Raw genomic sequence first — 14,884 nt, forward strand, 5'->3', positions numbered from 1 at the left:
GGTGAAGTCCTAATCCTTACAGTTGATTTCCATTTAGTATAAGGTATTTTGGTCACCTGAGAAGAGATACACCCTGAAGTCTGTCATGGCCCTTCTGTTCTGCTTACTAATGATCATAGGGAGTCAGACAATCCTGAGAGACCGTGATTCAGTGGTTTAAATGGATAGTTTATGTGGCATTCTTCTATAAAATTCCTCTGAGCTTCGTTTGATGAGGAGTAAATTTTATGAGCCATGATTTTTATGGTGATCAGCTGAGTAAAAACTAGTCAAACAAGTAATTTCAAGTTGAGTGACTTTTACTTTGAACTATTACTCATTATTAGATTGTGGGTAAGGGAAGAAAATACATGCCCTAGATTACTGCTGCTGGACATTTTATAGTGACAGTATTCCACATCTGCTGTTCAGTCAAAGTACCCACTTGTCACTTCGTGACTGTTAAGACTTGAATGAAGAAATGAATTCAATTTATGGCTACCTGTGGTTACTGGCTACCATATTATATAGCACAATCCTTACAGTCACATAGGTCTATGTTAATTATAGGAATGAAGGATATCAAAATTATTTCTCACTTGTATGTATTTTTCTGTGGAGAAAGAGGACAAAATATTATTAACTGTTATTTGTAGTGTAAGTTTGTAATTTTTTGAAAAAGGACTTCAGAAAACAAGGCCAAGAGTAAGTAGAACGATTACTAATTCCAAACAATTCAAATAGAATCAAACTTTGGTTATAGACTTGGTCAAATCAAACATCTTTAAGAAAATTACTACTCAATTGATTTATCTAATTTGCTTCTCACTAACATGTCAAATGAGTTGTTTTAAACATAGTCATTTTAATTATAAAAGTAATACATGTTCATTATAACAAACTCAATCCCCAGGTGTACAAAATAAAAAGGAGACTTCCTTCACACTGTACCTAAAATTCCCATTCCCCAAAGATAACTGCTATTAAAAGTTTAGAGTCTTTCCATTTTTTCTTTGAACACATTTAGAAGCCAAGACTTTTCAGGTTAAAATGGTGGCTCTTTGAATCTCCTGTAGACATAAATAGTGAGTTAATTCATATTTTTGCAGCAAACATAAGGTTCTGTAACATGTACAAAGTCACTGGAAATTGTTTTGAGTCAATACTTAGGGATTGTAACAGCCAAAAAATATTGGAAAGAAAAAACAATTTTTTTGAAGGAGTACGATCAGAAGAAAAGTGGAATGATGCTTGGAAGTGAGCTAACGGAACATAGAATTTAAAAGGTAGAACTCTTTACAGAACAAAATTTGAAGTATGGAAAGATTACTTAGAATTTTGTAACAAAATCTAAATTGTTCTCATGATTTCATCCTTTGACATTAAATTCATTTCTCAGGCTTAGAGAGAATCATTTAAAGCACCTGGATAAGTTAATTCCTAATGGCAGAGGTCACAAATGGGCGGCTTGGACTTTGCATGTCTTGCAGTGTTTGTACATTTTTTATTTACGTTGTCGTCGACTTATGTAATCCATATGTACATATATTGGGCATAATTCATATACATATAAACTGTGTATATAAACATATAGTCCCTAGATATGAAAACCACTGCATGAAGTTTTTCCCTCAAAAAATCAGAAAATTGGCAACACCCTGCTACCTTCCCAGATGGCAACAATTTAGAAAGGGCACGAGTTCTCCATGCTGCCCAAATTCCCACCACGCTGGTCTAGCACACATCTGGTTGGCTATGCTGACATATTTGTACAGGCTGGGCTTCTGTTCCCTGCCCGACCTGGCAGACCCAACTCTTAGATCCGTATGTATCCCTCTCCCTCAACATGTTTGAAGGACTGCGGCAGGGGTCAAAGATGAAGGCCCCAGTCTGGGTTTAATGTCTTGGGCCAGCTCAGAACAGCTAGTGTTTTGAGCTCTAAGCCAACACTCTGGATCTTTAGTCGTTTTCCTCACCCCACCCCACCCTGCCAACTAGAAAAAGGTTCATTTCAAAGAGGAGTACAACTCCTACAACATACACAAACTAGTTTTAATGTGAACTGGGAATCAGGAAAGCTGGATTCCACTTCTATCTTACTCACTTTGGACAGATAAAGGTGGTTAAACTGTCCTTATGTCCCTGATCAAATGAGAAAAATACTGCTTTAGTTCATGGCAGTTTGTGAATAGAAATCCAATGTAAAATGGAAACGCAGTTTGTAACTTAGTTTGAATATTGAACTTCTGGGTTATTTTTCCGGAACTTTGATCTGTTTTATGTGTCTACTAATCATCTCATAATAGATAATTTTTATCTATTAATAACCTGATCATTGCTCTACCCCTATATTGGAATGTAAAATAGCAGAAGTAATCCTACCTATGCTGGTACTTTCAGCATAGACTTTACCACACTAATCAGTTCATGAAACTCCATATTCTGAAAGTGGCCACGGTCAGTGAATCTGTACAATTTGGCTTCCAACCTATCAGCCACTTCTTGTTGTTCCTTCCAGGGAAGGAAAGGATCATCAGTGGAGCCAAACTGCACAATGTAAGGGCAGTTGGCTTTGATCTTCTCCCACTGCCAGGGACGGTTGAAGTATCCTATGGGAAAAAAATATACATATAGCCTATTACGGCCCATGGATAATTCCCATTCTAGCCATGGTAAAATATCTAGTGAAGACCATAGCAGACACACAGAATCCGAGCCTGTGAGTTACAAGTCCATTAGTTTTCAAATCTGTAGGGCTTAATACCATAGCTACTTGTGAAGGGGCGTATGTGGCTCAGATAAAATCAGGCCTCTAGGGTTCAATGCATTAGAAAATGGTCTATCACCTCTCAAAGGGTCTAATTTGTACAAAAGAAGGGCAGCAAATGTTTCTCATCTGTTACGAGAGGGTGTTTTTAGCCTATTCAAAAGCCAGTACTGTTTGACCTGAACAGGTAGCCCTGTGATTAGAGGAAGGGCTTTTCTGAATCGGTTTCAAACTTACCACTGGCACGCTCGTTTTCATCCCCCAAGTCAGAGGTATATGCAGACACTAACACAATAGCATATACTCGGTGTGTTTCTGCATACCTGGAGAAAGAGAAATGATGTCAACTAATAAATACTTAATGTTAAATCTGATTGCCAAAAAGTAAAAAAAGAAACAAAAACAAAAAAACACATTTGATCTAGCTTACAGAAAACAGGTGCTGTTGAGGTTAATTTAAAAAAAGTAAGGAAACTACAGAACTCCAAGCCCAGTGGTTAATAAATTACCCTTGGCTACTTGATGAAGTTTCTACTTATTTTTCAAGGTAGTCCAAACCTCTTTGGTAATCCTTTCAAAAAAAAACAAGAAGTGGGGGCAACTGGGTGGCTCAGTCGGTTGAGTGTCCAACTTCGGCTCAGGTCATGATCTCGCGGTTCGTGAGTTTGAGCCCCACATCAGGCTTGCTGCTATCAGCCTGTCACAGCAAAGCCTGCTTCAGATCCTGTCCCCCTCTTTCTGCCCCTCCCCTGATTGCACTCTCCCCCCCCCCCAAAAATTTTTTTTTTTAAGTGTAACATTCTCTTTGATGTGCCTATTAACCTACCTTCAGTATGCATCAGCATTGCTTGGTTGGTTAACATGTAGATTCAGTCCCGGAGCATCTGATTCAAAGTTGGTATGAGGCCCAGGGATCTGCATTTTAAGGCATGACACCTCCCCCCCAACCCGGATGACTAATACAAGTGATCTGTGAACCGTATTTTAAGAAATACTGTACCATAGCGGAAATGTACCTCTTTTGCTGCACATTCCACATTGTATTGTATTACTCTTTGCGTTGTATTATATCTGTCTTCCCCAATAAACCTTCAGCTCCTTAAGGGCAGGTGTGAGCCTTCTTGATTTCTATGACCCTGGTGCCTAGTACAGTGCCCAAAAGCAGACACTCGGCAAAGATTAGGCTAGGGAAAGATGTGGAATAGTAATAGCTTCAAGGGGCCTTTGTGCCAGGAAAAATTTAGGGTTGGTATTTTGTTTTGCAGTCTAAACTTTTTGCCCAACAATTTGAAAAATTTCAAACCTACAGGACAGTTAGAACAACAAGCACTTGATTCATTAATTTTACCACACTTCACACCTAAATACATCAACTGTGTCCCCTAAGAACAAGGTATTCTCTTACATATCCGCAGTGCCATTATTACCCCAGTACATTTAACACCGAGACAGTAATACACAGATCCTGATAATGGCGCTTGAACTCACAAACTATGAGATCACGACCTGAGCCGAAATCAAGATCCAGACACTTAAACAACTGAGCCACCAAGCACCCCAAAACTGCTTTTCAATCCTAGATCCAGTCAAAGATCACACATTGCATTTGGTTTTCATGACTCTTTAGTCCCTTTTAAATTTTTTGTTTTAAATGACATTGACATTTTCTAAGAGTTTAATAAGCCAATTAATTGTCTTGTATATCACCCCTAAATTGAATTTTTGTTTCCTCGTGATTAGACAGAGGTTAAACATTTTTGGCAAGAATACTACATAGGCAATGTGTCCTTCCCACTCCATCACATCAGAGACACACAATGCCAGTGTCCCTTTATTGGTGAGATTAAGTTTGATTACTTAAGCTGATATCAGATATCCATTGTAAAGACACAATTGTCCACTTTGTGATTAGTAAGTAATCCGCAGGGTGGTCCTCTGTGGCTCTACCAATATCCTTTTCCCCTACCATCTTATACCACATACTGGCATGTATTTTCTCCTTGCCTACCTTAACTTTAGATGTTAATTTTTAGGTTGCAGACAATCCTGCAGTGAGTTTATTATTTTTTATTTTATTTTTAAGAGAGAGACAGAACGTAAGCAGGGGAAGGGCAGAGAAAGAGAGAGACACAGAATCTGAACCAGGCTTTAGGGTCTGAGCTGTCAGCACAGAACCTGACAAGCAGGGCCTGAACCCACAAACCGTGAGATTATGACCTGAGCCAAAGTCCGACGTTTAACCGACTGAGCCACCCAGGTGCTCCAGGGATCTTTTTTTTTTTTTTTTTTAAGTTTATTTATTTTGAGAGAGAGAGAAAGAGCATGAGCAGAGGTGGGGCAGAGAAAGAGGATACCAAGCAGGCACTGCCCTGCCAGCACAAAGCCCAAGGTGGGGCTCGAACCCATGAACCATGAGATCATGACCTGAGCCAAAATCAAGAGTCAGACACCCAACCGACTGAGCCACCCAAGGTGCCCCAGGTACAGGGATCTTTAAAAGAAGGCACATCTGGGGCGCCTGGGTGGCTCAGTCAGTTGAACATCCAACTTCCGCCCAGGTCACGATCCCATGCTTCATTGGTTTGAACCCCGTGTCGGGCTCTGTGCTGACAGCCTGGAGCCTGCTTTGGGTTCTGTGTCTTCCTCTCTCTCTGCCCCTCCCCTGCTTCCACTCTGTCTGTCTCCCCAAAATAAATAAATATTTAAATTTTTTTTTAAAAAGAAGGCACATCTTTATTAGCCAATAGCCTGAGAAAAATTCAGTTGGCCTTGAGTTGGTACAGATTTCAGCATAAAGGGATTTCTTCATTTTCCAGACAACCTTTGGCAGCTTATGAACACTAAGCTCCACACTGGAAAGCATTATCTCATAGCTTCAAATGGCAGAAAGGCTATGGAATTTGGCAGGGTTCCCTGACATGCAATTTATATGCCAGCCTGAGCGACTGCTTGGGACAAGAGGTTACACAAAAACTATATTCCTTCCTCATCCAGCCTAGCAAATGTGCAAGAAACCCAACCCTAATATGCTTATTCAGCCAGCTAAGTCCTATCCTCTAGGCCTCATAAGCCTAAAGGGAGAGACATGATGTTATAACCGAGAGCATCAGGAAGTATCATGAATCCTAAGGACTGGGGGGAGGGGGAGGTGTGCAGGGTGGTGTAACAGCCTCTGCCCTCCAACAAATATTTATTTAGCACCTGCCATATGGCAGACACTCTTCTAGGCACTAAGGTCCCAGTGTCAGAGTGAACGAAGCTCCACTCTCATGTTGCTTACATTTTTATTGGCCAGAGACAGGCAAGAAATAAACAAGACATCAGATGTTGAAAAGTGTAATAGATTAAAAGAGGGATACCAAGATATAAAGGGGATAGGAGCCATTGTTTCATTTGGAGTGATTAGACTAGGCCTCAGTGAAAAGAGACATTAAGTAGAGACTTAAAGAAAAGAAAGCCATGCAAGTACCTAGAAACAGTATACCAGGTAGAACAGGGGCCAGCACAGGCCTAAGGTAGGTACAGAGCTGGCAAGTTCAAGGAACTGCAGTGAGGTCTGTAAGCCAACTGGAGCCCACACAGGGTGACTATTGAACAAGGATCGCACCTCATGGCTGCAATGGCCCCAGAACTGTGGCCTATGATGATGGTCTTCTCATCACAGTGCAGCTCCGTCTCCATGAAGGGCAGCCAGATGCTCTCTCGAGCTGTAACTAAGGTTCGGGGTAAAGAAAGAGTGTCATTTGATAGGGACAGTCTTAGTCTAATACCACCCCACCTTTCTGACAGAGGACTACTTAGCATTTCTCAACTTAAGAACTTCAGGACCACATAGGAGACGGGGCTGTTTCAATAGAGCCAAAGATTTATATGTTGCTGTTTGAGAGACTCAAGTCCATAGTTTTGCTATATATATATATATATATATATATATATATATATATATAGCTTTTATTTTTTTTATTTTACCATGTTCTTATAAGAAAATACTGAGGAAATAATAAAAATTTAATTCTGCAGCTTTAATGTAAACTTAAGAGGTAACTCTAGGGGCACCTGGGTGGCTCAGTCGGTTAAGCATCCGACTTCAGCTCAGGTCATGATCTCATGGTTCATGAGTTTGAGCCCCGCATTGGGCTCTGTGCTGACAGCTCAGAGCCTGGAGGCTTCTTTGGATTCTGTGTCTCCCTCTCTCTCTCTGCCCCATCTCTGCTCGTACTCTGCCTGTCTCTCTCTCAAAAATAAATTTAAAAATTTTTAAAAAAAGAAATTAGACAACATTCTCAAATTCACATGTATAAATATGCTTTCTTTCCTAAGAGGAAATTCCTGACACAAGTCATGGGCATAGTCAGAACAAAAGTGGCAGTGTTACATTTTGAAATATTTGGATCTCATATAGGTGCTGTGAAGTTTTATCATATCTCTGTCTCACATGAAACACTCATACATTTTGCCTGAAAATATCTGTTGAATCTGTTGACTTATAGAAGGGAAAACTGAGTTGCTTAAAAAGTGGAAAATTAAATTTTACCAAGCCCGGGTGCTTTTCTCGATCCTTACTAGAATTTTCTATGATGCTTTTTGGTTTACACCCTTTTCCCCAAACTACTTGCCTTCATTCATTCTTAGGTATATACTCCCTTTGGCTTCTCTACTATGATATTCCTGTTCTATACCAGGAAAATGGCAAGATCAAAACCCAACACGATGAGGCTATTTAAAAACATGTTTAAAACTTACTTGGGTCAGGCATGTTTTTAGCCAAACACTGGAAACCAGGTATCTATGACATGAGGGGAAAAAAAAGCTATAATAAAGAGCTTAATTACAACTAATACTTTGCTAATAAGAAATGAGACACCTGATATGATCTCTATCAATTCAATAAGTCTTTGCTTACATTACGAAATGAAGCAGGTTAAGTGCCATTGGATTCCATGTGAACAGACAATCCTTCCTGATAAACTGCCTTCTGTCTGTAGTTCTTACCTAGCCAGCTCTGTACATATTTGCATTTGTGCATCTCTGTTTATCACCGTAGGCATGTATCTACAGAGGCATCATGAATGAATGCATTCTAGACAAACTGGAGTCCAAAAGACTGTGCACCAGGAAGTAGGTAAAACATGGTACAAAATGTGGTACAGAAAGTTGGAGATCCCACCCTCTTGGACAGCTTCAGTCCTGCTCTTTTTGATCTGTAGCTCTGGCCTTGGTTTTCAGCCACAACCTGAAATTTTCTTCTAGACACATACTCTAGAGCTCTAAAGGATGGCAACCCAGGAAGCAGTCCTATTGACTGGTTATGGAAGAGGTTAAAAAAAAAAAAAAATCAAGATGCACAAGACAATTACAGTGGGACACAACGCCATTTGTGTAAAGCTCACAAAGAAACCAAATTAAATAAGATATTGTTCAAAGTATACCCACATAGCTGCAAAAGTATGTTCATTTTTAAAAGAGGAGCAAATGAAAAAAATTTCAGGGAAATGGGATTGGGGGGGTATACATGTGGCTTCCAAGGTATTGTTAATGTTGCAGAGTTTAGTTTGGTTATGGAGTCTCAGGTATTCATTACATTATACTTCACAATTTCCATGTATGTTACATTCATCTTTTTCCTATATTAAATATTACATACTGATTTTTTTTTTTTTTAATCTGAGGCAGGAAGCAGAGAAGACAGAGATACACTTATCTAGTAAGCCCCAAATCTGAACCAGCAACAGATGCAGAGAGACAGGGGGGTGCTCTAAGAGGTGGTGCTTTGTACTCTAACCACTGAATCTTCAGAGAAGTCTTCCGGGCAGTTTTATCCACCAAAATTCTGACCACTAGTTCTAGAGTTTGAGACAGGGCAGCGGGGAGAGCAGTGAAAACACAGGGCTTCGCTGAAGGGGTGGGGGGCTGGGGACGAGGTGAACACACGTTCAAACTTCAGTCCACTGTCCCCTCCGTCCCCTCAAGGCTCCCAGCGCGGTCAGGCTTGTCTCTTACCTGCTCCAGCCCCTTCTTCACCCAGCCGTACCAGCCGTGGGTGGCCACATCCCCACCTCCATTCCCAGGAACAATAACTGCCTTGTTCGGGGAAGCCATGCGCGCAGAGGGGCCGATGTCGACCAGCAGCAGGGCCTGCAGGGCCGGGAGCCCGAGACTGCATCCGCTGGGAGCCTGCACTGTGGCATTCTGGGAATTGTAGTTCTGGGGCGCCGGTGGGCCGGCTCTTGGACTCTGGCCGTCCTTACTGAAGAAGGTGGCCAAAGCAAACTTCCGAGTTTCCAGCAAATATAAATCGCCTTTCACTTGCCTCTTGCTAGCGTTCTGGTCCCCTCCTCGCCTTATTTAGGACAGGCTGTCACACGCCCAGAATATACTCTCCCTTTACTAGAATTATGATATATTTCTATTGGAAAGTGTGGTTTTAGTTCCAAATATACAGAAATAACCTTTTTATGAGTTGAGGACTCGTGGAATTCTTATTACTTTTCCTTCTGATTTTGAAACATTTGTTGCTAGTAAAGTTGTCACTGTCAGCCCTGGTTGTTATTTTTCATTGCTTTCAATGTTGTCCTTTTAAAAGCTATCACCATTGGTGATGGCACATGGATAACATTCACAATTGATGTGAGGAACAAAGGCAGAAGAAAAAATTAATATTTCCTTACAACTTACAGCCCAATGACAAGTCCTTGAGACAGGCAAAGTGATATTCCTCTGGAAGCTCAGCTCCCTTGATGATGACAATTTGCTAAGGGCAAAAGGCAATCTTAGCTTAATGTTATTTGGACCTCCAGGATCCTGTAAGTCTACTTTAAACATAAAAAAATTCCTTTGGAAACTTCCTTTATCTCTCCCCTTCCCCAGATATATGTTGACAATCGTACTGCAAGCTTACAGCCCCTTAATATACATCTGAAGGGTCTCATGATTGAGTTTTTACTAAACAGTAATAAATGACATTTGCCTAACAGCAACTAGCCCCTCAGTGTCCTGGAAACCTTGTTGCCAAAATACCTTAGAGACTTTCCCTGTCCCTAACCCCCTCCCAACCTGAAGGTATATAATCAGTCACCGTCACAACCCCAGTGCAGAACTTTCTGCGCACGAAGCCTGTCTCTGTGCTTTAATAAAACCACCTTTCTGCATCAAAGATATCTCAAGAATTCTTTCTCCGAACCCCAATATTTTCCACATCAATACTTTAACAAATTTAGAGACTGGGAAAACTGAAGTAACAATGCAGTGGTTTACCTATTATAATATGGCAGTCCTGAAATTTTAGGAAACACATATACCTTATAGATTTATCAAAATCTTTTATACTGGGGTGGGTAAATGTATGCTTATGTGGTTAAAAATGGGAATAAACAGGGGCGCCTGGGTGGCTCAGTTCATTAGGCATCTGACTTTTGATTTTGGCTCAAGCCATGATCTCCCAGTGGTGGGATGGAGCCCAACGTGAGGCTCCACACTGGGCATGAAGCCTACTTAAGATTCTCTCTCTTCCTTGGGACACCTGGGTGGTTCAGTCAGTTAAGGATCTGACTTTGGCTCAGGTCATGATTTCACGGTTTGTAGGCTGTGCTGATGGCTTGGAGCCTGGAGCCTGCTTCAGATTCTATGTCTCCCTCTCTCTTTGCCCCTCCCCTGCTCGTTCTCTCTCTCTCTCTCTCTCTCTCTCTCTCTCTCTCTCTCTCTCTCTCTCTCTCTCTCCCTCTCTCTCTCTCTCTCTCTCTCTCTCTCTCTCTCAAAAATAATTAAATATTGAAAATAAGTTTCTCTTTCCCTCTGCCCCTCCCCTGCTTGGGTGCTCGCTCTCTCTCTCTCTCTCTCTCTCTCTCAAAACAACAACAAAAAATTAGAATGAACAGAAAAGTGTTTCTTATTCCTTGCCTCTCCTATTAACTTACTCACTTTGTACATCAGGCATGTTTCTGCATTTGTTACTGAGAAACACTCTTAGGCACTTTATTTTTTTTAAGTTTATGTATTTATTTATTTTGAGAGAGTGAGAGAGAGAGAGAGAGAGAACGAGGTGGGAGGAGCAGAGAGAGGGAGGAGAGAGAATCCCAAGCAGGCTCCACACTGTCAGCACAGAGCCCAATGCAGAGCTTGAACCCACCAACCACGAGACCATGACCTGAGCCAAAATCAAGACCTGCTGGCTTAACCAAGCCACCCAGGCACCCCCGCAGTTTATTGTTTGAATAGGCACAAGCAGGTGATCAAGATACACTGCCCCACCACCACATTCTTTAGGAAGAGCCACGCATACTCTTTCTTCTTGAACTTTAGACTATGAATTTTTTGAAAAGCCCAATGTTATTGGGGCACCTGGGTGGCTCAGTGGGTTAAGCATACAACTCTTGGTTTCTGCTCAGGTCAAGATCTCACGGTTTCTGGGTTTGAGCCCCATCGGGCTCCATGCTGTTAGGACTCTCTTTCTTGCCCTCTCTCTTCGCCCCTCTCCTGCTAATTCTCTATCTCTAAAAATAAATACATAAACAACAAGAACAAAAAAGTCGAGGGGTGCCTGGGTGGCTCAGCACATTGAGCATATATGACTTCGGCTTAGGTCATGATCTCACAGTTTGTGAGTTCAAGCCTCACTGCTGTCAGAGGAGAACCCACTTCAGATCCTCTGTAGGTCTCTCTCTGCCCCTACCCCACTTGCACATGCTCTCTCTCTCTCTCTCAAAAATAAATAAAACATTAAAAAGGAGTCAATGTTATTGAATTTTATTTATTTTTTTTACTTTGAAATTACTTTATTAATTGCAATGTATAATATATTAATGCAAAAGCATAATAGTTTACTGAGGGAGTCATAATCAGTCTTTATAAATAAAGTACACAGATAATATTCATAAGGCCACTTCCATACATATTAGCTTGAATTTTATCATTTTTTAATGTTTATTTTTTGAGAGAGAGAGAGAGACAGAGTGAGAGCAGGGGAGGAGCAGAGACAGAGGAAGACACAGAATCCAAAGCAGGCTGCAGGCTCTGAGCTGTCAGCACAGAGCCTAAGGCAGGGCTCAAACACATAACCACGAGATCATGACCCGAGCCAAAGTCAGACGCTTAACCAATTGAGCTACCCAGGCACCCCATATTAGTCTGGACTTTAAATGTAACCGTATTCACTTCAGAAGGAATGAATTACTGAGACACACATCACCATGGATTAGTCTCAAAATAACTATGCTGAGTAAAAGATGCTAGACAACAACAACAACAAAAAGAGTTCATACCATATTATTCCACTCACTTAAAACTGTGGAGGGGCACCTGGGTGGCTCAGTTGGTTAAGCATCCGACTTTGGCTCAAGTCATGATCTCACTGTTTGTGAGTTCAAGCCCTGCATCAGGCTCTGTGCTGACAGCTCAGAGTCTGGAGCCTGCTTCAGATTCTGTGTCTCCCTCTCTCTCTGCCCTTTCCCTGTTTGCATTATGTCTGTCTCTCAAAAATAAATAAACATTAAAATAATAATAATAATAAGTTAAAACTATGGAAAATAACAGGGGCACAAGGAAACATTATGGGATGATATACATGTTCACTATCCTGATGGTGATAGTAGTCAAAACTTAACATATTATACACTTCAAATATGTGCTGCTTATTGTGTGTCAATTATACCTCAATAAATCTGTTTAAAAATTATTTTATTTTATTTTTTTGTTATTTTTTTTTAAAGAGAGAGAGAGAGAGCAAGCAGGCACAAGTAGGGGAGAGGAGCAGAGAGAGAGAGAATCTCAAGCAGGCTCCACTCTCAGCACAGAGCCTGATGTGGGACTTGGTCTCATGATCCTGGGAACATGATGTGAGCCAAAATCAAGAGTTGCACTTGATCTTAGCCAGAAGGCCGAGAAGCGATACCAAAATCAAGAGTTGAACGCTCAACCAACTGAGCCACCCAAGTGCCCCTAAAATTTAAATATAAATTAAAACAAGCAGAGGCATTCCTGTAGCCTAGAGACCATTTGCTTAGTGGTTTTTAGTTCAAGGAACAATGACACTCTATTAAAAGGAACTGTGAGCTGAAAAGGATTTATCCTTCCTTAAGATTTGTTTTAAGATCTTTTTTCAGCAGCTCTTTCCGCCCACAGGTCCTGTCCCTGTGCCCCGTGCTTTAATAAAATCACCTTTTTGCACACACAAAAAGATTTGTGCTTCTTTTCACTCACAAGGTAGTTGACTCTTCCTTTGAGAAGGAGAAAAATAAGGTAATGGTCTCAACTGTCAACCTTCTCAGATTGTTTTGTCGATAATGATGGCAAAGATTATGTACTTACCATTAAATCTGCCTTGTTTTCTTTTCTACCTTCTGTCTCTTGGGCAACCATTTTCTGAACTTGCCATTACCACAGAAAATATAGCTTGGTTTCAAAACTAAAACATCATGTTTATGAACTAAAAACATTGAAAATGCACATTTCTGTCTGGTACATCATTTGCTAACATTGAAAGAGCCATTCTCAAGAACTTGAGAAGGCTGTTTTCATTTTTCTGACACACTCAGCCACCACCAACCTCTAAGACTGTCTTTCTGAATCACCTTCCTTTGCCTGAACTTTTCTTTTCAGGTCAGAATCTCTTCTTTAGGCGGTTTGTCTGTGACTCTCCAAACTCACCGTCCAAGCAAATACCTTCTGAGCTCCTTTGCTATTTCTTTCACATATTATTGTTTTAACCAATAAGAAGAAAGGAGAATATAAGGAAAGCTTCTTTGGAGTCTTGAAGGACACATGAGAGTCAGGTGGGAAAAGCATGGTGGTGACCGGGTGGTTCTTAGCAGAGAGGAGGGACATACAGGAGCACAGAGGTGAGACACAGCGTACAGGCTGGGAGAGACAACTGGTTCAATACGTAGCACTGAGGTAAATAGATCATGGAGACCCTTGTACAGCAAGACGGGACATCTACTTTATCCTGTGAGTGAGGGAAAGCTAGGTAGTTTTAAACAAGGCAAGGTCAGGGTCAGATGTGTGGTTCTGAAAAATCTCTCTGGCAACCAAAGTGAGATTTGGGTTTGGCAAAATTTTGGCAAAGAGATCATTTAGGAGGCTATTGTGGTCATTCGGGAAAAGTGAATGAGGGCTTGAACTAAGTAGCTAGATGGAAATGAGAAGCATTTAGAATAAAAAAACCCACAGGCCCAAGTGATGCATTATTACTTTCAGGGTTGGGGTGTTAAAGAGGTAGGGGAAGAAAAAAATATCTTTTCCTTCTACCCTTCTAGGTTCTTGGCTGGGGCTCTGAAACAAAAGACATATAAGCAAGAGAAGAGCATACAAAAAATTGATTTTTTAAATATGTTTTACATGACATGGGAGCCTTCATCAGGAAATGAAAACCCGGGGCAGCTGGGTGGCTCAGTTCGTTAAGTGTCCAACTTCGGCTCAGGTCATGATCTTTTTGATCATGCCCCACATCGGGCTCTGTGCTGACAGCTCAGAGCCTGGACCTGCTTCAGATTCTGTGTCTCCCTCTCTCTCTGCCCCTCCCCTGCTCTCTATCTGTCTCTATCTCTCTCTCTCAAAAATACATAAACATTAAAAAAATTTTTTTGTTAAAGGAAATGAAAACCCAACAAAGCAGTTAAACCGGATTGTTTTTATGCTAGGTTTTATGAAGAGTGGTAGGTCATGAGGAAAATGCAATAGAACAAAAGCATATGAAATAAGGGTAGTTAATAAGGGAAGAAATTTAGCAAGGCCTATTCATTCTGATTCCTCTTGGCATCTGTTCTGTGAAAGGAAGGCATACACAAAATGACTTCCAAAGGCTCAAGGAGTTGTAAGACCAAAGGAAAATCCTAAATCCAGCTTGACAGAAATGTGGTGTTTTTTTTTTTTTTAATGTTTATTTATTCTGAGGGAGAGTGCATGCAGGCTGGCGAGGGGCAGAAAGAGAATCCCAAGCATAGTCCCCTGTCAGTGCAGAGCCCAACGCGGGTCTTGGTTATGAGATTATCACCTGAGCCCAAATCAAGAGTCAGACACTTCACCAACTGAGTCACCTAGGCACCCCTACAGAAATGGCTTACTAAGGGGATGAGTAGATCTCTGCAGCCCTATCTCTCATAAGACCTGCTTTTTTAGCCCTAGAGGCTGGGGAATACATTCCCC

The 14,884-nt window shown here is 41.1% G+C and overlaps 1 protein-coding gene across 1 annotated transcript; it reads right to left on the minus strand.

The window, feature by feature from the left end:
• Positions 1 to 824: 824 nt before the first annotated feature.
• Positions 825 to 8,926, minus strand: RBBP9 (RB binding protein 9, serine hydrolase). Its single transcript, XM_003983820.6, has 5 exons — positions 8,747 to 8,926; positions 7,490 to 7,532; positions 6,354 to 6,459; positions 2,984 to 3,069; positions 825 to 2,588 (listed from the first exon to the last, which is right to left on the minus strand). Exons 1-5 carry the CDS (start codon positions 8,843 to 8,845, stop codon positions 2,362 to 2,364), a joined length of 561 nt encoding a protein of 186 aa, XP_003983869.2. The 5' UTR covers positions 8,846 to 8,926; the 3' UTR covers positions 825 to 2,361.
• Between the last annotated feature and the right edge of the window lie 5,958 nt (positions 8,927 to 14,884).

Source organism: Felis catus, chromosome A3, assembly GCF_018350175.1.
Source record: "Felis catus isolate Fca126 chromosome A3, F.catus_Fca126_mat1.0, whole genome shotgun sequence".
In the NCBI taxonomy this organism is placed as follows: Eukaryota; Metazoa; Chordata; class Mammalia; order Carnivora; family Felidae; genus Felis; species Felis catus.